General features: G+C 47.4%; 1 protein-coding gene and 1 long non-coding RNA gene across 3 annotated transcripts; one reads left to right on the top strand and one right to left on the bottom strand.

Annotated features, from left to right (window-relative positions):
- The first annotated feature begins 16,617 nt into the window (after window positions 1–16,617).
- On the top strand, window positions 16,618–22,779 carry LOC100846068 (mitogen-activated protein kinase kinase kinase 3). 2 transcript variants are annotated; one of them, XM_010241632.3, is made up of 11 exons: window positions 16,618–17,209; window positions 17,979–18,509; window positions 18,864–18,951; window positions 19,067–19,129; window positions 19,653–19,813; window positions 19,899–19,974; window positions 20,845–20,904; window positions 20,997–21,104; window positions 21,199–21,432; window positions 22,039–22,151; window positions 22,260–22,779. In XM_010241632.3, the coding sequence occupies exons 1-11, from the start codon at window positions 16,809–16,811 to the stop codon at window positions 22,513–22,515; spliced, it is 2,091 nt and encodes a 696-aa protein (XP_010239934.1). In that variant the 5' UTR covers window positions 16,618–16,808; the 3' UTR covers window positions 22,516–22,779. The 2 variants fall into 2 exon arrangements, with proteins under 2 accessions (XP_010239934.1, XP_003581251.1); XM_003581203.4 differs by having other exon boundaries at window positions 16,809–17,209; window positions 22,263–22,779.
- A 2,641-nt stretch (window positions 22,780–25,420) lies between these two features.
- On the bottom strand, window positions 25,421–26,198 carry LOC112269261. Its single transcript, XR_002960804.1, has 2 exons — window positions 25,914–26,198; window positions 25,421–25,837 (listed from the first exon to the last, which is right to left on the bottom strand). It is a non-coding gene; the product is annotated as an uncharacterized LOC112269261 (long non-coding RNA).
- Between the last annotated feature and the right edge of the window lie 868 nt (window positions 26,199–27,066).

Raw genomic sequence — 27,066 nt, 5'->3', positions numbered from 1 at the left:
GACCACTGGAGTCTGGAGCAAGCAAGAACCGAATTTACCGTGGTCTCTACTGCGGTGGCGACAAGACATAACATGAGCTTAAATATATCTAATGTGCTGGCCGGCCGGAGTGGTCGTCGTCGCCCTCTCTCTCTCTCGCGTTGCCGTGTGCTCTCCTCTTGATTTGGCGCCTTCTTGGTTGGATTTTGCTGCGACGACGCTGTTGGACAGAGCTGGTGATCGATCGGCCGATCGAGATGGGCGTCGAGCGTGGCTGGCCGCGTGTGGGAAAAAGTTAAATGAAAGCTGGCTGGAAATTAATCAAGTGCATGATCGAGTTGCGAGTTTTCATCTCTTATCTGCAGCATATAATAATAATTCGGAAGGGTTGGAACGGTTCCTTGGACAAGAAGGTGATCGATGTGATTTGTTTTTGTTGCTAGCTAATTCCTTTCCATCGGCATGATAGGATGAGCATCTTATTTCGTTTTCATGGGAGAAAAGGACTCGTTTAATTATCTATCTATTCATGCGTCACGTATCCGATCATGCTTCTGTTGTCACGTATCCGATCATGCTTCTGTTAACTATACATATAGTACTTACATTGTACACTGACATGGCGTCTATTAATATAGGCACTAAGTCCTTCGCAAAAAAAGAGTTTATCCTTGAAAAAAAAAGACACTAAGAGCATCTCTAACAGTCCAGCAGACTCGCCAGTGAACTCAATCCCTAAAACCGTCACTAGTTTTTAAAATGGGCAAAAACACTCTCCAGCAGGCTCCCCTTATGGTTCTTAATCCCTAAATTTTAGAGAATTTTCTATTTTTTCTCCTAATTCCCCAATCTAGAGAACCAAACCCTTTGTTCTCTAAATTTCCAGAACTCTGATGCGAAGCCAACTGGTCCCAACTGGCTGAAAAATCACACGTCTCCGCCACTGACCACCGTGCACCTTCCAAAGTCCCAAGCCAGCTTCCAGCACCTCCCGTGGCGGCTTCTTGGTCGTTCCATGCCGAAATCAAGGCCGATGATGGCTTAATCCCGTCGCGGCGCGACCGCAGCGTCAGGCATGGCGGTGGCATGAGTATCACCGGAGGATGCGGCGGCACGGCGGCTTGTTGGGCGGCACAAGGACATGCACGAGTAAGTACACACGGAGGAAGAAGAAGAAGAAGAAACTTGATGAGTGGCTGGCATTTGGGACCCCTACAATATGACGATGGAATGGTGAAAAAGAGAGCGAATTCGGGGAACTTGATGGAGAAAAGCATAAATTTTCTCTGCTACCTCTAAAGCTAGCTTAAGGGAATCAGTTTTAGAAAACCTAGAAAATATGCTCTAAGCATATAGTAATACTGTAACATCTGCGTGTGCTATGTATTCCTCCTTGATTTGGATTCCGGAGCTTCTGGCAGAAAGGAGCAATAGAGATTCACATGACTGACGAGACGGGGTGCACCAGCGATATTGTCGACTAACAAAGACTAGAGGAGTTGCAAGATTTACCCAGGTTCAGGGCCCTCGGAAGGTAAAACCCCTACGTCCTGCTTCTGGTGTATTGTATTGATTGAGATTATAGAGAGGCTATGAAGTTATGATGCGCAGATGGATCTGACGTGCGTATGTTGAGGTCTCCCCTTCCCGACTTCCCCTCCTAGCCTTATATACCGGCGGCTAAGTTTCGGGCGTGATAATCTGGAAGGTTACAATCAGATCAGTTTATTCTGGTACAAAAATATTATGCCCCTTGACTTGAGCCGCACTTTGAGGGACTCGACCTGCATATACTTGATGGGCCTTCGAGTGGACCGCCTGTTGGGCTGTATCGGGTATATGAAGGTTGAGAACTCGAAGGGTTATTCCCTCGTCAGTTAGCCCCCGAGTCCCTATTCGAGGTGCTGCCTCGGGTAGGGACTCAAGAGTTTTTTATTTCAGTTATCAACTGTATGGCAAGACGCAGATAGTCTTCTTGCTTTAACTGTTCACCATTCGATTGATTCAAATGTTTATCAGACCCTAATTTAGGGAATTCCTTACCTGTGACTCAGAAGCCACATAGCGTTTATGTGATTTGTACTGATACTGTGTGGGATGGTTGCATAACGCGCCTGGAATACTCGATCGGTCGAGTCCAGTTAATTGCACCGGGGCAAAAACTCTGTTAGCATACATCAGCACTCGAGTTCACAGGCTCGAGCCTGGATAACTGGGTATTCGAGTCAAACCTGCCGGGGGTTTTACAGACTCGAAATCCAGTACTGTAAGGCGATCAGCCAACGCGTCCGTTGGGATCTTTTCTTCATGCAAGCGCATGGATAATTTGGAATCACCTGATGATGCTGATTTCTAGGCCCAATGAAAAACCATCGGGTCTTACCTTCACGTCATGAACGTGGCTTCGGGTTTGTTTCGCAGTCTGTGCGACTCGGATATTGCTGTCGGGTGCCCATGAGTGGGGTACACTTCAAGTTCCTGTACCGTCGGGTGGCAACCCCAAGTTTTGTAGAGCTTGACATGACGTCTCAGATGATGTTTAGATTAAAGAAATAGTATGGGCAGTCGATGGGACTTACTTATGCTTTATGCACGGACTAAATTGAGTACTGTGGATGTGGTCAGTTTGAATTGACCATACGACGTGGACAAGATTTTAGGCGCAATGATAGCTGTCATGGGTTCCTGAACCGACGGAAGGAGAAATGGCTCGTTTCCGCTGGGGCCACGCGTCATACATGGATGCGATACACGTGGCATCATTCTAAATCGTGCGGCGGTGATTCCGCTCCTTCCTGTTATCAATCGTCTTCTTCCTGCCTCATTTCATCCCCTTGTCTCCCGTACTTCATTGCATCTTCCTTCTGCGCTTTGCTCCCTTGCCCAAACCTAGCCTCCTCTCCGTCGCTCTTACTCCCCACTTCCTCCACCACTGGCATCACGCGATTTCCACCATGGGCATGAAGAAGATCTCCACCGCCGCCGGTGCCAGCACCGCTGCTGACGGCAAGAGGGAATCTCGCGATGCTCTCCCCGCCTTGGACAAGAAATCCAAGAAGGCTGCTGACGCCGCGCCCGATGGTGACAAGAAGACAAGGGAATGGAAGCGTTATAGGATCATGGCGCGTCATTTCTCGGTGATGCGAAAGCACGGGCTCATTCCCGGCGAGGATTCCGGCAAGGTCCGCGTCCCGAGCAATGAGGTAACTCCCCGTCCCAGGCCTGGGGAGCGAGTTGTTTTCTATGATTTCGTTATCCGCGGCCTTTCTCTCCCCGTCCATTTCTTCTTCCATGCGTTGCTGCTGGCGTACGGGCTTCAGATGCACGATCTGACACCCAATAGCTACCTGCACATTGCGTGCTTCATCACGCTCTGTGAGTGCTACTTGGGCGTGAAACCGCACTAGGGTTTGTGGAAGAAGCTATTCATCATCAAGCGGCAGGGCAAGCGCGACTGGATCTACAAGACTGGCGGCGCCAACATCCATGTCCGCGGAGATGTCCAATACTTCTCCCTTCATCAAATCGAGTCGGTGCAGTAGTGGAGGAGTCGGTGGTTTTACCTCCAAGACGAGCCAGTCGACGACAAGGACTTCAGCCTGCCCGAGTTCTCCGCCTCCGCTCAAGTGAGAAAAAATGAAGTCTTGGAATCACGAGCTGACAGCTGAAGAGGATGCAGAGGCTACTGTTTTGCTGAAGCAAGTGGTCGAGCTTCAACAGACTCCAGAGAAAGAGGTGAGTGGTCTGCAGCTCATCGCCCTTTTCATGAATAGGCGGATTCAGCCGATCCAGGCCCGAGTCCACTCCATGTGGGAGTACTCGGGGCCGTCAGACTCCACTCGAGTAAGGGTGGTCACTCGAAAAGAGATCACCTTGGAAGATCTGGAGTCGCCTCTGCCGCCTTACGGACCCGACCAATCGCGTGAAAAGGTGACTTTTCCTTACTCACTCGCCATTTACTACTCTGCAACTTCCAAGTTAGTTTTTATTGAAAAGTGTTGTTGCAGGGCCACTAGGAGCTTATGACCCAGCCTCCATTGGATGAAGGGGTGCCAGTCGACGACGACGAACCGATCGACTGCTCCAACTCCAACGCCCTTTACGAGGATGAGGACGAAGATGACCATCAATCACGCAAGCGTGGTCGGTCGAGTGAAGCGGAGCAATCGACTGGAGACTCTCATCAGCACGAGGTGCCTGAGGAGACAATTCCGTCGAGTGCCACAGCCGCATCCGATGAACCGAGGCCCCGGTCGTCGTCTCCGTCGGCTCCCCTGACCAAGAAAGCCAAGGTCACTATCAAGCCAAAGGGACGTCTTCGCATATTTGATGTGTCATTGAGTGGCTCCTCTAGGTACGTTTCGTTTAAAAACCAGTTCCTTTGTCGGTTGAGAATTCTTCTTTTCGAATTAACGAGTAGTCGAAATCAACAGTGATGGTGACGCCGTGGCCAAGAATTCTCGCGTCGTTTCTCCAGCCCGGAGTCCTTCAAAACCGAGTGCCTCTTTGGCTCAGTGCGAGGTGCGAGATTCTTTGCCGGCGAGGAACTCACCTGCCAGGCTTCCCGAGACGGCACTGACTCCGACTATTGCGCAACCGTATTGGGGCTTTGGCCCTGGAAAACCATGTGAGTGTTCTCCCGATGGGAGTGCGGAGTGAATTTTTCTTTCGCGTTAATAGCTTTCACTCATGCTTCTGTAAATTGCAGCCTTTCGTTGAAAAGTTGGTAGATCTTGGCGACCACTACCTAATGCTGGAGGAGGAAAACCAGTAGCTACGCCTGGAACTGAACCAAGCGAAAGAGGCCACTTCTCATGCCCATGGTATGAGCTTTAACTATATTTAATCATTGTCCATACTGTCTGCACGGACCTGGTGCCTGTTAACCTTGCCTGTATTTGCAGGGTTGACTGAACAGGCCAACCGACTACGCGACATGGCGGTTGGTACTAGTCAAGGGTGGCGGTCGAAGTACGAGTAGCTGGTTGCTGGTTCTGCCAAGGAATTGGCGGCTGCGCGCACCGAAGTGGACGCGGCTGTCAAGCAGGCCAAGCTGGAGGCGCAGGAGAGCTTTGCACTCGAGAAGAAGGAGATTGCCTCTCGAGATGACGAGTTGAAGACGCGACTTTCGGCTGCCGTCGACGTGCTCTCCGGTGAGTTGAATCATAACTGATGTTGTTTCCTTTCCCCTTTGATTTCTTCGACTGATGTGATTTTGGCGCAGATTCCTTCGGCTCATTGTCCTCTCTTCGCGGCAAACACCAAGTCATTGAATTGAGTGGTCTGGTGAGCTCCATTGGGGAGTTGTGCAATCATGCGGGTGACATGCTCGCGAAGGTGACTTCCTCGCTGAGGTCATTATTTACGAGCATGTATCCAGACGTCGAGGCGCCGAGCTCGCTCGACGGCTTGCTGAGCTTCTTCGACGGAGAAGATCCACTCGAAGACTTCACTCGGGCGCAGACGCAGGCGGGTGCTGAGGCTGCCTTCATCCTCTCGCTCGCGCATGGACTCGACGAGGCGCTGTTGCAGAAGATTGCTGATGGTGCTCCAACGACTCCTGATGGGCAAGTCGTCGAGTTGAAGTGCTTTGTTAAGCGGGGATGCAAGCTGGCGAAGAAGTTCACCACCGTCATCGAGCAACTGAACGCGACGATTGTCCGGACCGCGCAGGAGGCTACAGATGAGGTGGGAGCTGGTCCTTCGTCGTGAAGTTCGTTGTTGCTTTACTGTAATAGTTTGTAGTATTGACTCCGCCATGATTTCGTTTAAGATGAATTCGTACTATGGTGCCTAAAATGTCTTCTTTTGATGCAATATGAAAGTCTCTTGGCCGTCTTTTGAAGATGTATTTTCTTTTCTGTCTTGCTTGGCGCTCTAGAGCGATGACGACGAAACGCGCGAAACACCAGTTGTCCAGGCAGTTCCCGTGCAGTCGCAGCCAGTGCCTGCTACCGTGGCTACTCCGGCGCCTTCCCCCGCCTCTCTTCTGGACCCGACGATATTGAGGGACCAACTGAAGGGTCTCGAGCAAAAGCTTCGGGTGGTTCCGGGGGAGGTGGCCGTGCAACGGACCAAAGCCAAAGACGCCACTTTGTAAGAGTGGTTGTTATTGATTCTGATGCTCCAGGTCTTCAACTTGACCCTCAATCGGAGGCCGAGAGAGTGAACTTCCGAACATGTCGAACATGTCATCCTTTTGGTATGATAGAGATAGGGTCCAAGCTTTGGCATTGATGCAAGACCGTGTTGACCAGATAGGGGGTTTCGCCGACTCTTGTCGAACGATGTTGGAGCATGTATACCAAGCCTTGTTTCCTCTGCGTCGACCACCTGCTGGACTTGAAGCTTTGATGCAAAAATTTCGTGGCGGCACTGGGATACAAGATTTTGCCTGGAGTTTGATGATCAGGGGCGCTCAACACGCTTTGGCATTTGCCCTGGTGAAGCATCCCAGTTTGGATCTTCATCACATCCATGAGCTGCCTGTGATGCCCGGGAGACGATTGATATTCGACCCCAGATGGATCGAACTCTGCAACCGGCTCGATGGATCATCTTCCTTCGTGAAGAGGCGGAGCAAACGCAGCTTGAGGCGAACCGGATCGCAAGTCAAGTCGCACCGTAGGCACCTAGGGGACAAGATATCGGGTGCGCGATCAGCGCTCCTGATGGGAGTAGCCCCCGAGTGCGTGTCCAACTGCTTGTAGCTGGGGACGGACTCGAAAGAAAATTTCAACTTGTATGTGTCCGCTGTAATGGACTGTTATATAAATCGATGTTCAAATGCCGTGCATCTTGTCCATATTCGCTGCGTGGGTTACCGTCAAGTACGCGGATAGCACCCCTGATGGCAATAGCCCCCAAGTGCATAGCCAACCGCGTAGACTTAGGAAAGAACTCGAACGGATCCTTAGTTAGGAATTTTTTATCGGGTGCGCGGATAGCGCTTCCGATGGGAGTAGCCCCCGAGTGCGTGGCTAACTGCGTGGAGTTAGGCACAGACTCGAACAGATCTTGAGTTGGTAAAATTTCGTCGGGTGCACGATCAGCGCTCCCGGTGGGAGTAGCCCTTGAGTCCATGGTCGACTATTTATAGTCGGGTTTGGACTCATTGATTGGCATATCCCGCGAGATCAACTGCTTCATTGGTTTCGTCGGGATGAGTCGCTCTGATGAGATTGTGTATCTTCGCAATCGCGTGAGGGACACTGAACGTCAGCTCTTGGCGCTTCGCGGGGAGGTTGCTGTGTGGAAGTCGAAGGCTGGCGCCGCTTCCACCCGAGAAGAATTTCTCCTGGGGGAGCTTGTTTCGATAAGCTCTGATCTGCGCGGTAAGCATTGTTCGTGGTGACTGCACATTCTGTATTGCTTTCCATCTTGAACAAGCTGTTTTGTGTTTGCAGAAATTATCCCCGAGTCCCATGAGGAGGCTGGGCGCGTTCGTCATCGCCTGCACACGCTTCAACCAACAGGGCCGACAGTTCCCTCCTTCCGGTTTGATTCTGATAGGGGGTATGTATTGGTGCTTCTGCAGGATTGAGCTGCCCGAGCCAAAGCTTGTTTTAGCTCGTGCCGCCAGATTATGACTGACATTCACCAAGCTCTGTTCCCGAATATGCCGGTTCTTGACGGTCTTCGGGGTTTGGTCCGTTTGTTCACAGATTCGGCTGCCATCAAGAGTTATATACATGAGCAGCTTGTAACTGGCGCCACTGTGGGCCTGGCTTTTGTTAGGCTTCGATATCCCAGCCTCGATCTGGGGGGACTGCATGTGGTGCCGTTTTTTGAAGATGGCGAGATTAACATGGAGTATTACTATGACGCCGTCGAGTGGCATGCTCGAGAACTGGTCAACCTTGTCGAGATGATATAGACTTCCACTGCGTTGCTGAGTTGTAGCACTTGTTTTTTTGAGGGGAAAATAGCCCCGGAGTCTTTTCTTGTCATTAGGTGTCGAACAGCTTGTGTTTCCTCTTCTTTTGTCGTGTTCTACAACCAAAACTTTGTTAGTTAAATATTTTGAATACGTACCTTTATCCACTGATCTTGTTTGCCGATGTTAAATATCTTGTGTCGTGACGAAGTGTGATAGACTTGCGCCTGAGTGCCGTCCGTTGATGAAGGTGTCGAGCCGATGGTTTGGAGTTCTCTCCTGGATGGGGGTAATTATGATTTGTACGATGCTTGCTTTTGCGGGTGTTTCGCGCAGCCCCCGAGTCCTGATTGACTGTCGGGTGAGTGCCACCCGCGGAGTTTTAACTGCGACGCTGGAGTTGCCACACTCAAGCGATATTATATAGATACATCCCTCAGGTCTTTGAAGAGACGGAGGTGTTTAATGTAGTAATTCAGCTCATGTGCGAGGGAAAAACTAATCTTTATTCAATGACGTACTGACGAAAATATGACTGAATAGAAACTGAAGACGATAAAAAGATAAACTGATTCTGTTTGTAGAAAAAACTAAGCGTCGAAAAGCCGTAGCTGTGCGGCGTTCCATGGCGTGCCAAAATCGACGTTGGTGGCTGGATCCTTGAGGATGTAGGCATCGCCGGGGATCACTTTGGATACGATGTAGGGTCCTTCCCAAGGTGATGCCAATTTGTGATGACCCTTCTGTTTCAACCGAAGGACTAGGTCGCCTTCAACGAATGAACGACGGCGTAGTCAATGGTCGTGATAATTGCGGAGACTCTGTTAGTAGACTGCTGACCGAGCAAGGGCGAGGTTGCGTGCCTCATCTGCTGCGTCGAGTGCATCTTCCATACCTTTTGAGAAATCTGGTCCGGCGTATGCTGCGACCCGAGGTGCGTTATACCTTACATTGGATGGCAGCACTGCTTCTGCTCCGTACACCATGAAGAAAGGGGTGAACTGCGTTGAAGAATTGGGTGTAGTCCTCAGGCTCCAGAGTACCGAAGGGAGTTCTTCGACCCAAGCGCCAGCTGCTCTCCGCAAGGGTGTCATTAACCTTTTCCGCATGCCTTCGGTGAGCAGACCATTGGCCTTTTCGACTTGGCCATTTGTCTGCGGGTGCGCGACTGCAGCATAGTTGATTCGGATCCCCATCTGCGCGCAGAAGTCTTGAAAGTCGGCTACTTTGAAGTTGCTTCCATTGTCCGTGATGATACTGTGAGGAACGCCAAAACGGAAAACGATAGACCTGAAGAATTGAATAGCCGTTGCAGATGTGGCACTTGCGATTGGCATGGCTTCGATCCACTCCGAAAATTTGTCAACCGCGACTAGCAGAAGGAGGTGTCCTCCATGACGCGACTTCCTCAACGGGCCTACCATATCGAGTCCCCATTGCGCAAAAGGCCAGACGATGGGAATTGTCTTGAGTTCGGATGCTGGGGCATGCGGCTTCGTGGCGAACATTTGACATGCCTCGCATTTGCTGACGATAGCCTGAGCGTCGAGTAGGGCCGTGGGCCAGTAGAATCTAGCTCTGAAGGCTTTGGCGGCAATTTCTTGCTTCCGGCGTGGTGCCCGCACGTGCCCTGATGGATATCTAGGAGGATATCATGTCCTTCTTCTGGTGAGATACATCTCTGAAAAATACCGGAGACGCTGCCCTTTTACAACTCACCGTAGATTACTATGAAAGCTTTCGATCGCCGCATAACCCTTCTAGCTTCGGTTGTATCCTCTGGCAACTCCTGCCGTAGCATGTATGCGAGTAAAGGCTTCATCCATGTTGGTTCAATTGCCAGGACTTTGACTGCGCCGGGCTGCTGCTTGCTCATTTGCGGGGTTGTCAGGTGAAATTGCTGAACCGGCTGTGGGATCTGAGTTGGGCGACTTTTTGACTCAAATTGCCGCGCTCTTCTCTTTGATGCTTCGCTGATGGATGATCTCTAGAAAAACGCCGGGCGGAACTGCTACCCGTGTGGATCCCAGGTTGGCCAAATGATCAGCCTCTTCATTACTGGCTCGGCTGACATGCGCGAGCTCACAACCGTCAAAATTACCCTCCAGTGTGTTGTACATATCACGGTCGGCTGACATTTTTTGCTGCACAACCAAGTTACAGTCACCATAAATCATTAGGCGAGTGGCACCGCATGCTTTTGCCATCCACATGCCCTGCAACAGAGCTTCGTGCTCGGCTTCATTGTTGGAGGTGTTGCGGAAGTGCATTAGAAAAACATAGCGCATCATGTCTCCTTTTGGTGAGATCAATATTACTCCTTCCCCAGCACCTTCTGCACGTTTGGATCCATCAAAATACATGGTTCAGGCAATCGGGTGGGCTTGGAGTCTGCATCTCGGTCCACTCGGCGATGAAATCTGGCAGCACCTGTGACTTGATTGCTTTCTGGCGCTCGTATGTGATATTCTTGGGCAAAAGCTCGATTCCACATTGGACGACCCGTCCTGTTGCCTCTGGGTTATTGAGAATGTTGGCGAGTGGAGCCTTGCTGACTACGACGATCGGGTGTTGCTGAAAATAATGTTCCAGCTTCCGAGCCGTCATGAATACTCCGTATGCCAGTTTCTGATAATGTGGATAGCGTTGCTTTGTGAGAGACAGTACTTCAGTAACATAGTATATTGGCCTTTGGACTGGCTGCGCTTTCACTTCTTCTGCTCTTTCTACTAGCAAGGCTGTGCTGACCACTTGATTTGTGGCGGCGAGGTATAGCAAGAGAGGCTCATTCTCGAGTGGGGATACAAGGACTGGTGGAGTTGATAGCATGCGTTTTAGATCGGAGAATGCGCTATTGGCTTCGGGTGTCCACGTGAATTTGTCCCCCTTCTTGAGTAGCTGGTAGAATGGTAGGGCTTTTTCTCCCAATCGACTAATGAAACGGCTGAGGGCTGCCACTCGTCCTGTAAGCTGCTATACTGCATGGATGTTTGTTGGTTCCTTCATTGTTGCTATTGCTCTGATCTTGTCTGGATTGGCTTCGATTCCCCTTGCAGAAAGAAAATAGCCCAAAAGCTGCCCTGCAGGTACTCCGAAGACGCATTTCGTCGGGTTAAGTTTGATCCGATACTTATCAAGATTCTGGAATGTCTCTAGAACATCCTCAAAAAGTATCTTCAGTCTTTGTCTTGATAACGATATCGTCGATGTAGACTTGAACATTTCTGCCAAGCTGCGCCCCAAGACACGCCCGCATGCAGCGTTGATACGTAGCACCTGCATTTTTCAGTCCGAAAGGCATAGTTGTGTAGCAGAAAACTCCATAAGGCGTTATGAATGCTGTCTTGTCTTCGTCCTCCTTCTTCAATCGAATCTGATTGTATCCAGAATATGCATCAAGGAATGACAACTGGGCACATCCCACAGTCGAATCGACGATCTGGTCCATTCGAGGCAGGGGAAAATGATTTTTCGGGCAGTGCTTGTTCAACGAGGTGAAGTCCACGAACATGCGCAAAACTTTCGTTTTCTTCTTCAGGACAAGCACGGGGTTCGCCACCCAGGTAGCTTGTTTTATTTCCTGGATAAACTTTGCATCGAGCAAACGATTGACCTCACCAATGGCCTTTCGCTTTGGTTCTGAAAAACGCTGCATCGGTTGCTTGATGGGTTTGGCATGCTGGTCCACATGCAAAGAGTGCTCGGCGAGTTCCCTTGGAATACCCGGCATATCGGATGGTACCCAGGGGAAAAATTTCCAATTCTCGCGTAGGAACTCGACGAGCGCGCTTTCCTATGCGGGAGGAAGGCTCGATGACACCAGCACTGTTTTACTGGGATCCGTTGGGCGTACCTGATGCTTCGTCGTGTCGCTCTTCGTGCTGAACTCTATTTGCTGTGGCGCTTTCTTCGTCATGGGAAGTACGTCGTTGTTCGTAGTTGCCTTCAAAGAGGCGAGTTCTGTCTGCAAGCCGAATGATTCAGCAAGTTTATGGAATTCTCTGTCACAATTGTCCTGTCTTGTAAAGCTTTCTCGGACGGTGATTATGCCGTAGGGTCCAGGCATTTTCATCATGAGATATGCATAGTGGGGGATGGCCATAAACCTGGCGAGTGCCGGCCGGCCCAGAAGCACATGTTATTGTGATTTCCAGTAGAGTACTTCAAAATTAGCGGGGTTGCCAAAGACGACGTCGAGGCTGACCCGGCCCAATGGTACTGCCGGTTTTCCCGGAACAATTCCGTGGAAAGATGTGTCTTTAGCTTGAAGATTTGTTGAAGATCTATTCATCGCCCTTAGTGTATCCACAAATATGATGTTAATGCCACTGCCTCCATCTATGGATACGTTGCTCATCTCATAGCCTCCCACCTGAGCTTCTAGGACTAGTGCTGACTGTCCGGGCCTCGGGATCTGAGGGGGGGTGATCTGCCCGCGATAATGAAATGGTGACCTCGGACCAGTCGAGGTATTCTGGGGTGGCGGGTGGTGCGGCTGCAGCCAGGTGAACTTGTCGAGTGATAACTTTTTGATGTCGGTTGGACAGCCTTCCTTTCTGTATCATGCAGATATTTCCTAGAGGCGATGGATACGCGTTAGTTGTGGCTGGTGTTTCTGATGGCCTTGGCGCAGGCTGCATGTGTTGCACGGATCCAGCGAAATTTGGTGGCAATGGAGGGGGAGGTTGTGCATTGTGCGCGACCATCCCAGCTCGAGTGGCGTGTGGCAGAGCCAAAGGATTGGGATTATTCCTCGTTGATTGTTGACCTGGCCCCCGAGGGTAATCCCTACTTGCCGTTGAATTCTGAAACTGGCTGCATGTGTCCTGCAATTCGTGAAAACGGCGGCACTCGAATAGTGTGTGACCGCACCTTATATTTCCATCGACATCCCTGGTACCATGGAAGGGGCAGAGAGATGACAACTGCTGCGTCAACGATAAAGCAGGTTGCCCATCTCGCCGCAACCTCCGAGGCTGCCACTGCTGATTCTTGCGGCTATCCCGGTAGTTGCCCCGGTAGTTTCTATCCCGCTGCCCTTAATGATTTCCTTCACCTCATCCACTGCTGTTACAGTCGAACTCTGCCGCTACGAACTTGGGAGCGTTAGGCTCCCGCTCCTTTCGCTTCTTAAGTCGTTCGGTGTTACGGCCGTGTCCTCTCTCGGCTTCATCATCATCGGGTAGTGCATTGTGCTCATTTCGAATTGAATCTTCTCCATTCGCCCATTTATTTGCTATCTCCATCTGATCTGCCACTGTTTTTGGCCTGCTCCGTCCTAGTTCTTCCTCAAAAGTGACGTGTTTCAACCCACGTTTGAAGGCGTCGACTGCACTTTCGTCTGATATTTCTTCTGCTGCATTTTTAAGGATGTCCATCGTTGTATGTATGAGCGAATGGACTCACTCGACCTCTGGGTGCACGCTCGGAGTTCCTCTAACGAAACTGGCCTTTTATATGTTGCCCGAAATGTGTGGGTGAAGACTTGATAGAGCTCGTCCCACGAGCCGATTTCGGCCTCTGGCAGACTCGCCAGCCATGTGCGAGCATGCCCCTTGAGCTACAACTGCAAGCATTGCATGGCCGTGTTCTTCGTTCCTCCCTTCAGTCGCACCATTGTGAGGTAATCTTCTAACCAAGCTCGTGGCTCCCGAGATCCGTCAAACTTGATTGCGCTCGACGAAACTAAAAAATTGTCGGGCATCTTCAAATTGCGAACGCGACGGCTAAAGCAGGCCGCGCCGCAAGGTTCGTCATCTTCTTCTGTGATGCGGCCAGCACGGGCTGACCGCTTGTGATCGATTCTTTGTTGAGTAATAATATCACGAGCATCTGCTCGCACGAGGGTGTTGCGGCAGCGATTAGGCTGTTCTTCCAGTCCCCGTCGTGGAGGAGTCGTGCGATTGTTTTTTCGTGGGGAACCGTCATCCCTATGCTGTCGGGGCTCCATCTAGTTCGAGTTGGGGCCCATGAGGGCATTCCCGATGAGGCCTAAACCGGCCAAGTCCTGCTTGAGAATTGCCGCCTTCGGGTTATCATCCGGTGGCATAGTGGATAGGAGGTACGTGTTTGCAGCAACCACGGCTCCTTGTGGCGTCCGGGGGAGCACCTCCCCCTGGGTATTGACTGTCATCAATTCATCATCCAGACTGCGTGTCATGCCGATGCGATCTCGCTCGGGAATATTGTTCAACCTAGATTGATAGCTTGACGCTTTATATCTGTGGGTGCTTCGGGAGCAAGCACCGCGACTCTGCGCCGAGAGCTGTCTGCGAGCACTTGAGGCGTCGGTGATCTCTTGCCGTTGCTGTAGCTCTGCCTGCTCATCTCGCAGTCGAGCATGTGTAGTGTTTAGCGCATGATGATATGACATCATCTCCTTGCGCGTGGCGTCTGCTGGTAAAGGGATAGTGCCGTTAAGAGCGGCCTCGACCCGAACTTCCTCTTCCGGCGTGAGAATGATTGTTGGGCGATCATTGGTCGCGTCTCCTGCGCACGCCTTGGCGAAGATTGTTTTGCCGGCGCGGTGTCCGTCTCCACTGCTCTCGCCTACTTCCGCCGCGAAGACTTGTGCTAAGGTCATGCGAGGGATCGCGATTGCGTCATTGGGGTTGGCTGCTGCACTCGAACAGGTATTGACGTTGTAAGGAGTGTGATCTTCAGCGAACACCGAGTGATGTGAATCGCACTCGATGCAAAAAAAATTGGCCAAAATTGGCCCTGTTTCACCCAGCGAATGCATCGCGGGTGAAGGATCAGTCGGCGACGCCTCCGAAGAATCGCAGATCTGCCTTGTTGGTGATAGATCTGTGAAGCTGACAATTCCCTTGCGGCTGACTCGGAGGTTAAAGCCTCCGAACGACAGGTCCAGAAGACCGTTTAGGTCATGAAAAGTGGAGCGCAATTCCGGCGGGTGAGCTGAGAAGCTCAAGGACCCGAAGCGAATCGACTCTTCCGTGGTTGATGCGTTGTGGATTGAGAACAACATGGTCAAGAAGATCGTAGATCTGATGCACTTCTTCCCCACGGTCGGCGCCAATGACGAGGGGCTACCTCAGCAATACCCTGACTCAAGGGTTTTTGACTGAAGGAGAGCACGGGGTGCACCAGCGATCTTGTCGGCTAACAAAGGCTAGGGAAGTCGCAAGGTTTACCAGGTTCAGAGCCCTCGGAAGGTAAAACCCCTACGTCCTGCTTCTGGTGTATTGTATTGATCGAGATTACAGAGAGGCTATGAAGCTATGACGCGCAGATGGATCTGGCGTGTGTGTGTTGAGGTCCCCCCTTCCCGACTCCCCCTCCTAGCGTTATATACGGACGGCTAGGTCTCGGGCGTGATAATCGGGAATGTTACAATCAGATCAATTTATTCCGGTACAAAGATTATGTCCCTTGACTTGAGCCGCAGTTTGAGGGACTCGACCTGCATATACTTGATGGGCCTTCGAGTGAACCCCCTGTTGAGCTGTATCGGGTATATGAAGGTTGAGACTTTGAAGATTGGATGGGTGAGATTAAGTCGTACAGTAGGCTGCTCTATAGCAATTGGTCACGTGAATTCCAACTAAGGACTTGGACCCGATTTCAGCTATCCAAGGTACAGAGAATCCATCATAAATGGAAACAGAAAAACACATGATGTACGTGCACAGTTGAACACACATGCGTCATTGAAGTCTTGTGAAAGGCACTCCTATCCTAACCAGCCGATCCTATCCTACCGCCAAGAGAGTTTTACAGTCGCTTATTATGTCCACGTTTACCAGATTTGCAAGGTGGAGTAGGAAACCAAACCCTGTAGTTTACAATAATTCATGTTAATACAATATAATTTTTAGGTGCGTCCTACATATGGGAACGGAGGGATTACATGTCTAAAGAGCATGTTGTGATAATTTCATTTCCTAGCCTTAATTTTTTTTTGCGAATTACATCGATCCATTTTTTATCTAGATACATGCATATTTAGACAAAAGTTGTGATAGTTAAGACGAGATGGAAGGAGTAGATCATAGTTGTTCCCATCTCAATGATGTATCAAATCAACATTCGATTGCAAAAAATGACACAGCACACAGGCGACTGACTGCCCACCATCATTTGAGTTTTTTTCTTGCGGGTATCAATTGAGTTATTTATTTGCAGTAGTAAACAAATCACTATATTTATATGTAATAATGTATAGTTGTTTGTAATTGTCACTAGATCTGCAGCTTATCGCTACCAGATGCTTTCACACTCTAGTTAAGCTCATGGTTGCGTGACACGTCAGCGCGTCGTAGTGCCCACCGTCACCTTTTTTTGCTCGCGGCGTACGCAACCACCCAAACTTGCCGCGAGCGCCAAAACCTCCGCACCACCCGTCCGCGAAGATTCCACACGGGAAGCCGCAGAGAAAAAGGAGCGGAGAAAAAACAAAGGCGCACGATCATCTCTCTCTCTCTCCGCCTGGCCCCACGTGCGAGCCGCCCCGGGCATCGCAAGCCGCCGCGCGCAAGCCGAAGTAGCCGGCCATTGACACGTGGGACCGGCGCACGGGTTAAACGTATCCGGCCCAGTCGTCCGTCCGTGCACGTCGGGGCCCACGGCCCACCCCATGGGCGACGTCGCCGTCGCTGCAGCTGCCTGCCACCCACTCGCAGGCAGTAACTACTCGCGAAAGCACACGCATACGACGCCATTTCCCTTCCTTTCTTTTGAGAAAAGAAAATAACAATTCCGGGGAAAATATCGCTTTGTTCCTCTTTTGTCTGCTCTACTCTTCTCCCCTTTCCCTAAAGCGTCGTCGGCTGCTACTGCCTCGCGCCTTCCCTCCTCTTCCCCTCTCCCCTCCCCTCCTCCCACCGCACGAGCTCGGGAGCTCGGGAGAAGGCTGCTGACGAGGTCCTACCTACAGGTTACCGCTCGCTAGCCGCCGCCTCTGCGACCGTGTGCCGATTTTGCGCGCGCGGCGATGCCCGTGCCTGGTTGGTGGCCCGGCAAGTTCAGGCCCAAGTCCAAGCCCAAGCCCGGCGCGGCCACCGTCTCCGCGGCGTCATCGCCGCGCAAGTCCGTCGACCTCGACTACCCGTCCCCGTCGCCGACCCCCCGGGCGAGGGAGAAGGCCCGCAGCCTCGACTCCCCGGCCACGCGACATGCTGCCTCTGGCGGCGGAAGCGGCGGCCGGTGCGGCGGCCGGTGCGGCGCTGGAGTTGGGGTGGTGCAGTACAAGCTCCCGGTGCCTGTAATTGAGCCGGACCCGGAGACCCTGGCTGCGGGGTCTCTGTGCGAGGAGGCCGGTGAGGGCTGCTGCTCGGTGTCCGGGTCCAGCGTGTGCTCTTCGTCCGATGAGGCGGCGGATCACCATGTGTCTAGGTAATCAGATGATCCTGGAACTGTTGCTTCCCGTTTAGGGTTTAATTGCAGAGTTTGCTGGCCTGATCACCAGCCTAACTTACTTTCACGTTTGGGGTGAAGTCGAAGCTGACTTTGTGTTCATAGTGCGATTAAATTTAAGAAATTGGCTTGTTATAATGGTAGAGGCATTAGGTCTCATGCATTATTTTCCCTCTAGCTTCGTGTGAATGATCAGTCGGGTTAGCTGCTTGTTTTAAGCGAATTCCACTCAAGTGCAGAGTTGGAGACTTGGGAGTGAACAGTCAACGGTGTAGTTTCTCACCAACTACAGCTGTTGACCTCTTCCATCGTCATTCCAGTTCTACATACCTGAGCCACTTTATTTTTCTCTTGTAAATGTGTACCTTAGTCTGGATAGCTAGGAATACCAAGGTGTACTTTATGGTTCTCTTGAAGAAGTTTTCTCGAGAAAGGCTGAATAACTGCTTATTTTGTTGCTTTAGAACTGTCATTCTGTTGGAGTGCAGATTTCTCGCTTCTGCTAACTCATTATTATATCCTTGGAAGAAAATAATGCCGGGTGAGATTATCTTTATGTTTGGCACTCAATTGTGTTTTGGGAACATTTGATTTTGTTCCTGCGTCAAGTTCACATGTTCCGATTTGGTTACTTGAATTTAGTGTGTCGTTTACACTTCCTTGTTATGGTATTGATATTTTCACTTCAAAATGATATCGAATTATTGATATGTACTTATGGTTCTTAGTTGCTTGGTGTAATCTCTAGGTCTATCGATCCGGTTGCCTTTGCCAAGGGAAGAAACATGCCATCTGACACACATAGGATCTTAAATGAAGACAAGCAATACATGTCTTGTAGTATGCCACGGGAGCATCAGAGCTTCTTTGAGGTGCCCATCTCTAATGTGCGAGAACTGCATTTGCACAATGATGACCCTTCAACTAGTGGAACCAGCTCACGGGGCAGAATGTTGTCTGAGGATGTATTTGGTCCAAGAACGAGAAGCCCTTCACCTGGGCGAAAAGGCCGTAACTTTACTATGAATAATGTACATTCAAGAGAATTTGGGTTTAGCCCAAGGTCGCCATTGAAAATGATGGATGGGTTGAGGAGCCCACCTCATCCCTTGCCTCTTCCTCCAGCTTCTGGTGCTTGTTCACCTCTACCTCCATCGCCCACTGCTTGCTCACCTCTTCCTCCATCTCCCACTGCTTGCTTACAATTCCAATCACAGTGGAAAAGGGGGAAATTGTTAGGGAGTGGCACATTTGGCCAGGTTTACCTTGGATTTAACAGGTATCAAAGTCTTTTCATGTGTTGCCATCATTTAGAATTTGATTAGCATTTGGAACTTTATGCATTAGTGTCGTATTATCCCTAGCCATATTATACACTAAAAAACCTATACACAAGGTGTCAGCTATGTGAATTGTCAAATATTCCAGTAGATATGCTTAGAAGTTGGCATGTGCGATTAAGTAGCATCTAACTCTCAAGGGCTAACACCTAATGGATATCAACTGAACATGCCGTTCTTTTGCTCAAAATTCCTGATACAGTAGTGTTGATATGATTGCATGCATGTCCTGAGGTGTTGCCTAAATGTCTGGAAAACCTGTAAGAACTCTTTGGACATGGCCAATTATGCAGTGAAAATGGGCAATTTTGTGCGATTAAAGAAGTACAAGTTATTTCAGATGATCCACATTCGAAGGAACGACTCAAGCAACTAAATCAGGTTACTTGCTTATCTTACTTAAGTTAGCTTAATTATCTTTCTTTGTAAGGTAACAATGTTTGCCTTTCCTCTTCAATTGACTCACGAAGGTGATATTTATTTCCATATTTGACAGGAAATAGATATGCTTAAGCAACCATCGCACCCAAACATTGTGCAATACTATGGAAGTGAGATGGTAAGTTTTATTTGGTAAACCACCACATTTGTATATGTGCAGTCATATAACTTGAATAATTATTTTCCCTAGCATGCGTGGAAGGATGAAATCTCCAATATTCCCTGTAATATAGAATTATCCAGTTGTCATCTTGCACGGTGGCAACTGTTTCCAGAACCTCCTTAAGGGGTTATTTGCACAGAATTTACATTATCAGCAGTGCTCATGGTTTTGTATATTATGAGGCAAATTAGACACAACATCACAGTTCAGGGGTAATATAGACTTCTTCATTTTTTTAATTATGTACTTATGCTACTTGTTTTGCTCTGAATAGTAACTCTTTTGGTGTGCTACTGTTTGATTTAAGTTGTTTTTTCTCACTTGGCTTGCACTTTTTTAGTCTAATTTTCTTTCTGTGCTCTTTCAAGAGATTCATCTTGAAAGGAAATTATCTGGTTTGACTGGTTAGAGTGTATCAGCTTTTATTGGAAGTACTTGGCCAGGCTTAGGCTTTCTAATTGTGTATCTTTCCACACAGACTGAGGACACACTTTCAATTTATCTTGAGTACGTTTCTGGGGGCTCAATTCATAAGTTACTTAGGGAGTATGGCCCTTTTAAGGAACCTGTGATTCGCAATTATACTGGTCAAATTCTCTCTGGTCTTGCGTATTTGCATGGGAAGAACACTGTCCACAGGTAGTGTACAGCTAACATAATTGTTTACTCTTTACATAGGTGGTACAGAATACAGTAATCGCTTATTTTTTTTTTCTCTTTGCAGAGACATTAAAGGAGCAAACATACTTGTTGGCCCTAATGGTGAAGTTAAACTTGCTGACTTCGGCATGGCTAAGCATGTATGCCATTTTCTCTTTCCGCCCCCCTCCCTGCCTCCATCTTGTGTGGGTAGCACTATGTATCATAAGCTTTACTTCCTCCGATCCATATTCAGTGTCGCTGATTTAGTAAAACTTTGTACTAAATCAGCGACAATTATTATGGATCGGAGGGAGTAGTATTTATTGGGGGACTTGCCAGCTACTGATATTCACTTCTGATGCTTTCTGTTTGGTTCTACTTAGTTTGATTTTGCTAGAATACCCTAGGAAGAAATTATGACAAGGAATTATGCAATCTTTTCTTTAAGGAGAACAGTTTCTAAAACTATTCATGCAGCTACAGTTACTAATAGCAGTGAATTGCTGTATGCATGCTGTTTCCATTTGGAAAGGTGTACAATCACTTTTTGTAATTCCCTATGAAACTGAGTGCCCACCTACTTACATAAAAGTAGGGAATAATGTAATGGAAGGATGGCCATAAGTTTGCACTGATACCAGATGTTATATTCTAAGGTTTTATGGCGAGACAGAGGGAGGTCCGCGTGTCAACGTAGAAGAGCTATTATTCTATTATCTTGTTTGATCTCAAAACGGTGCATGATAGTATTATGTAAAATGACTCTTACTTGATCTGCAAGTTGAATATGAGCACAAAGTCTCAATCTAATCTTAACTGTTCCGTAAAAAAAAATCTTAACCCTTCTGTAGAAAAATCTAGTGTTGTCATTAGGATAGCTATCAGGCCTATTCCGGCTATAATGAAATAATTACTGTCATGGTGTAATGAAGATCTTAACCCTACCAGTAATTTGAAACTACTAATTATTGTCTATCTCTTCTCTTTTCCCTCCAAGCCCCTTCATCTCATTACTTATGTTGAAGCAGATATCATCTTTTGCTGAAATACGCTCTTTTAAAGGAAGCCCTTACTGGATGGCTCCTGAGGTAAGCTGCCTTTTTTTAAAAAAAAAAACACCTTTGTTATTACCAACTATACGCTTGTAAGTAAAGTTTTCTGAAATATTGGAAACATGCAGGTTATTATGAATAGTAAAGGTTACAGTCTAGCTGTCGACATTTGGAGTTTGGGGTGTACAATTATTGAAATGGCAACAGCAAGACCCCCTTGGCATCAGTATGAAGGGGTATGCTTTTACTTTGCAGCTCTATTTCTATTTCAATGTAGCTGTTGTGAATAACAAACAGGCTGACGCAATCTTCTCCAATCTGACCTTGTAGGTAGCTGCCATATTTAAGATCGCAAACAGTAAAGATATACCTGAAATCCCAGATATTTTTTCTGAGGAAGGGAAAAGTTTCTTGCAGATGTGCTTAAAACGTGATCCAGCAGCTCGTGCCTCCGCAAGTCAGTTGATGGATCACCCTTTTGTTCAGGACCATCCATCAGTAAGAGCAACAAAGTCCAATCTGAGAAATGCATTTTCTGCTCCAGCAGATGGGAAGCATACGATGGTATAGTCCTTTGCTCACTTTAAACTCATTTCTTCAGTATGCGCTTATCCTCAATGGAAGCTTTATTACCCCTAGCCTCTGCATCCAGGATGCATATAGCCTAAAGTGTTACAATATTCGCAACGAGTTGAAAACATATGACTACATCCAAACGTTTGACAGGCCACACCTCGAACTGACTTCCAAACTAAGGAACCTAGAGCTAGCGCGCCTCCCAAACTGGGACATAAACTCTTCCCTGGTGAATGGTGATCCACTATCGAGCTAGCACGCCACCCAAACTGGGATATAAACTCTCCGCTTTAAATTTGCAATAACTGTTTGATTTGCTTGGACTCAGGCTGGACCAGTTTAACAAATAGCTGGCAGCACTCTTCTCGTTTTCCTGCCATCAGTATTAATGATAGGCCTCTGTGTCGATCGGTGCACACAGCCATAAGATTCTCTTAAGTATGTCTGTTTTAAATTGGTACTTGATGTGCAATTTGTGACTTCATTTGAGTAAAGATCATTGCACGATTATTCTTGTTCAAGGAAAAAAGATGGCCTTGTTTGCTTCGTTTATGGTATCTGAGGGTTCTTATCCTACATTTGCCCTTATTGCAGTCCAACAGGGATTTCTCATCAAGGAGAAGTATTACTCCCCTCAGGGATATAGGTGTGAGTGCAAGAGATTTTACCGGATTTTCCACTACCGTTTCTTCACCACGTACCTCCAGGTACTGTACTACCCCCTTCTATCCTCCGTCTTTACCTGTTCTCGTGGCTTCTATTTTTTTTTTGTGAGGACATTCTTTGCAACTTGACAAATTGTGTATGCCCTACAGCAGCCCAATTCCTGTGAGAACAAACATGTCTCTTCCTGTGTCCCCGTGCTCTAGCCCACTAAGGCAATTTAAGCAATCCAACTGGAGCTGCCTGCCATCTCCGCCTCACCCAACACTTTCCTCCAGTACTATGGCTTACAATTCATCAGGCTACGGGTTGAATCAGGCACGACGAAGTCCGGCAGTTTCAGACCCTTGGCAGGATGCCGGTCCCTTGAAACTTCAGAGTCCCTATGGTTCTCCAAAAAGGTTCTGAACGTCTTTTGGTGAAGTTCAGCATGAAAAATGCTCCCATGTCACGGTAGATACTCAGACATGTTCTGGCAGCAACCTCTTGTAACTTTTTGTTACTCCACGATCTGATTTACTGTACAGTCGAAAAGTGTTCCCCAGGAAAGATGTACAAGGAAGTTCTGTATATTTGTAGGTGGCGACCGCTTCCACTATATATCATGATGTAAATTGACACAAAATCTTAAAAGAATACAGACTGTAAATTTGCCGGTTTGCGCAATCACTTCTCGATGTAGTACCAGCAGTTAGGAAGGTTTTAGACTCCCGTGGCAGATGTAATGATGTCTTCCGGGTTCCGGCTACCAAGTGAAATGAAGAGGACTGATACATGCTTCCGTGGAAGATGTACTGATGTCTTCCATCGGAAAAAGTGATCGGCTGCATTCTTCTGTATTTCATATGCTAGATGTTCATACTTTAAAGCAGGTTCAAAATCGGAGAAATCATGTTCATACTTAGGTCCAATATCAGTTGATATTGATCTATCGACCATTACACCCCATGCCTGAAAACTGAACATCCCAAATTGTGCATTACTTAATAATTTGATGAAATTGCAAACGCCTGATTTCATTTTTGTAAAACATGTTTTAATAAGGAAACCATATCACCTTGCTCAATTAGTGACGTTAACTATAGATTATAAGTCTCTAAAAATCAGTGTTTATCCATCTACTTTCTCTCAACAGATACTACGCACCTACTTGGGTTAACGGGGGCTAATTAGTACGCCCGGATACCCGTTCTATCTGGTGGTATCTCAACATGGAAAAAGTGGGAGTAATTACTCCCGGTAGTACCAAAAATGTGTCCATATATATATGTTTAACTAACCTATTTGATGATATAGTAATACGGCGTGTCTCATATAGTGGGACGGAGGGAGAAATTTTTAATACGAATGGACTAGACTTATTTTAAAGTTTTCTCGAATTGTAAAATTAAATTTAATAACACGAACATGAATTCATAATGATAAGGGGTGGCCCGATCTTCTCGGAGAGCAACGTGGATAACTTGTATGATTCTACAAATCTTCCGGCTGATCACCCATCGCCAATGCAACGAACTTGCAACCCAATGAAAATTCGCAACACCACACACTAATGTCGTAGTCCGCAGATCACAAGCGAATTTGCAATCTTCCAATTCACAGCGGAATGACAGAATACGCTAGAACTTTCAGTAGATAAATACCCTATTGAAACAAATATGGTGTGGGGTAAAATTCCTGATCGAAACAAAGAGGAATTATATACTTTTAGATGAATGCTTGGAGCAATTCAACAAAAGATTATGAATAAGCTAAAACGGGGTCTCCCTTTAACCCTAGGCGTACTCCTTGTATATATAGACGAGGAGTAGTCCAAACTCAATACAGACTCCAACTCAAACTAGAATTCGACTCAGACTCAAACTAGAACTAGAATTCGACTCAAACTAGAATTCGACTCAGACACAAACATGGACTCGCAGATCCGGGCGCTCCTTAGACGTGTCGGACTCGTCGTAGGCTGTCCTAGTGCGCCTCATATTCGTACTCGACTTGTGGTGCAACCTGGGCATATCATCCTTGTCGTTGGCTGCCCCTTGCACACAAGTCATTCTTCTAACTTGTATCATTTATATTTACTTTTGGTGCATCTGCCTCCTTTTCCTCTCTCGCGCATATCTTGATGTTGGATATCAACACTTGAGGATCCGTATCCGTATCCGCATCACATAAATTCGTGAAACTTCATGTGTGCTATTTATTTTGAGGGTAGATGTGATGGAAAAAGTTTTGACTTATTTGGAGAAAGTAAGGAAAAAAAGTTGCTTCCGAAGGGGGTGTTTTCCCCCTCTTGGAGCCTCATTTGTTGCAGCATAAGGTGTGAGATCCCAACACGATACGCATGTGCAGAAGTTGGGGGCTACTTGTTGGGTCATCAATCAAGAGTTTGAAAGAAAAAATGAAACTGCCATACAGATAATGGGTTTTCATACAGGCGCACCTTTGAAATGCTCTGAAACAGATTTCGAGCAAACATGTAAATATTGGCATATATGCTCGGTAACTCATTATCGGTATGCTTACAGATATGACCGAATTTAATTACACACAAACCAGTTGACATAGATCGGTGTGTGGCTGATATTCGACCCTATATGAGCCGATATGTACTACCTCCATTCCATAATTCTTGTCTCAAATTTACCCAAAATGAATGTATCTATTCCTAAAAAGTGTCTAAATACATGTATTCGACCCTATATAAGCCGATATGTACTATCTCCGTTCCATAATTCTTGTCTCAAATTTGCCCAAAAATGGATGTATCTATTCCTAAAAAGCGTCTAGATACATGTAATATTTCGACAAGAATTATGAAACAGAGGAAGTAGAATATAGTATGTAGTATGTAGTATAGAGAATGTAGTATATGAAGTATGTACGTACTCCATGAATGTAGTATAGAGAATGTAATATATGAAGTATGAAATATGTAGGAATGCTCGTCGCCATGGATTTTCTAGAAGCTATCATTTATTAAGGTGTTCTAATTTCTACTAGTTTGAACAACGGAAGTATGGAGCATGGAGAATATTGTATCAACAGACACATGAGAATGGAGTATGGAGAATAGAAGTATATAGTATCTAGAATACAGAATGTAAAATGTAGTATGTAGTATATAGAATGCAGTACAAATTAAACGTAGAATGTAGTATATAGTGTGAAGTATGTACGTACAAAGGTAAAACGTAGTACTCCCTTTGTTTCATAAATATTGGCATATTTTGGACTAGAGTTAGTTCAAAACCGTGCCAATCTTTATGGAACGGAGGGAGTATATAGTATGAAAAGTAGTATTGAGCATCCATCGAATGATAATCTATCGTTGTAGTACAGTATTCTTAAGGTGAATCGATTGTTGCAAGACAGAAGAATTGATTTAGCCATTCAAAAGAAAGATGATGCATCGCCCAACAGCAGCCATGCATGCATCGACCGGCCTGCTAATCAATAGGAGTACTACTAATCGCTAACTAGTCTCCTTAGACTCTCATGCGTCCGCTATTGCCTCTGTAGGACTGGCAGATCAGGAATCATCTGAAGACTGAAGCATGGGATCGATCAACCATCGTGGTAGATGACGCACAAACATAGATCTGCGGGACTCGTCGTTGCAGGACATCGTTCCGACGTCGCCGGCCGATCGTCGGTAGGCAGCCGTCGCTTCCGCCGCTGCAGTACGTACTGGCCGCCTCCGCAGATCGATCTTGTACGTGTAATGGCATATCTGGTGGAAGTTGAAATCACGGTTAGATTGAAGATCATCACGTAAGTAAATGCATGGATCAAAAGAAAAAAAATACCTTCCTCTCCCGCTTGTGTGCAGCTAGGCATTCATCGACGTGGTTTCAGATCTAGTATAGAAGAGAAACGAAGGGAGAAAGAAACATATGGAGGCATCGAGATCTCAAAAGCAATTGACCCAAAGTTAATTAGACGAACAACTTACAGACACATGCATGCGGTGATCGATTAATTATTACGTTTTTCGCCGGAGAGCGAATCAGACGGCCGGCGGTCGCCGGAGAGCGCATTAGACAGCCGCGCCGGCCGGCCTGCCGGCAGCGCGTCATCAGTTGGTGGAAAATAACAAGAATATGGACGCCCTAAAAGTCTCGCTGCCAACAAACTTCTTTCATAGGCCAAACCGGATAATTATTTGCAAACTAATTAAATTGCAAAAGAAACGAAAAATGATACGGGTTGGTGGCAGCTCGGGGGGTAACTACACCCGAGAGTACCTTGTAATTTAAGGAGACTATTAGGTACTACCGGGAGTAATTACTCCCTGCCTTCTACCGGGAATTACCACCGTCGGGTGCAAATCCACTAGAAAAGCTACTAATTATCCTATTAAAAAAAGGACGTATTTATCTTGAACGGGTCAAGCTGGTTTTTAGGGGTGGTTAGCACGCAGGATGTGCGTTGTCTGGCTATAAATAAGCTCCCGTCCGATGAGCCCTTTCTGCAGATCGGCAGAATCATCAGCTCTGGCCGATATATCATTATCACACCTTAGGTTGGTACTTGCGATGGATGCATCTGCCGGTAGAATCATTAGTTTATTATTAGATAGAAGGATCTGGTAGTATATTTGCATGCGGAGGGACATACTACAAGCATTACCGCCTTTAGTATGGAAGACTACCAACAAGGAGAATACTACAAGCATTAATTCTACTACCCATGGCATGAGTAAGTTTTGCATCGTTCTTGCTTTATTACGTGGTTCTAATCTTGGTACTATATATATTGCGTCGAGTAGTATGTCTGTAATTGCAGTATTAGCTTGTTCAATACTATTACATGTAGATCATCTGATTTTCTTTTACATGTTACATAGGCCCTGTCTACGGGTCAGATCGATCTATGTAATCCAGAATGTAAGGTTCGAGAGATTAGTTCAGCTGGTTGTGTTGCATGGTAGAGTCTCCCTCTGGTAGAATAATCTCAAAG

Source organism: Brachypodium distachyon, chromosome 5, assembly GCF_000005505.3.
Source record: "Brachypodium distachyon strain Bd21 chromosome 5, Brachypodium_distachyon_v3.0, whole genome shotgun sequence".
In the NCBI taxonomy this organism is placed as follows: Eukaryota; Viridiplantae; Streptophyta; class Magnoliopsida; order Poales; family Poaceae; genus Brachypodium; species Brachypodium distachyon.
This window is presented reverse-complemented; position numbering and strand designations above follow the sequence as displayed.

Excerpts from the sequence above, each read along its gene's own strand:
- LOC100846068 (XM_010241632.3), top strand. The coding sequence starts at position 16,809 with ATGCCCGTGCCTGGTTGGTGGCCCGGCAAGTTCAGGCCCAAGTCCAAG. Across the intron at positions 18,952-19,066 it reads GACTCAAGCAACTAAATCAG|GAAATAGATATGCTTAAGCA; the intron begins GTTACTTGCTTA and ends CATATTTGACAG. Across the intron at positions 19,130-19,652 it reads AATACTATGGAAGTGAGATG|ACTGAGGACACACTTTCAAT; the intron begins GTAAGTTTTATT and ends CTTTCCACACAG.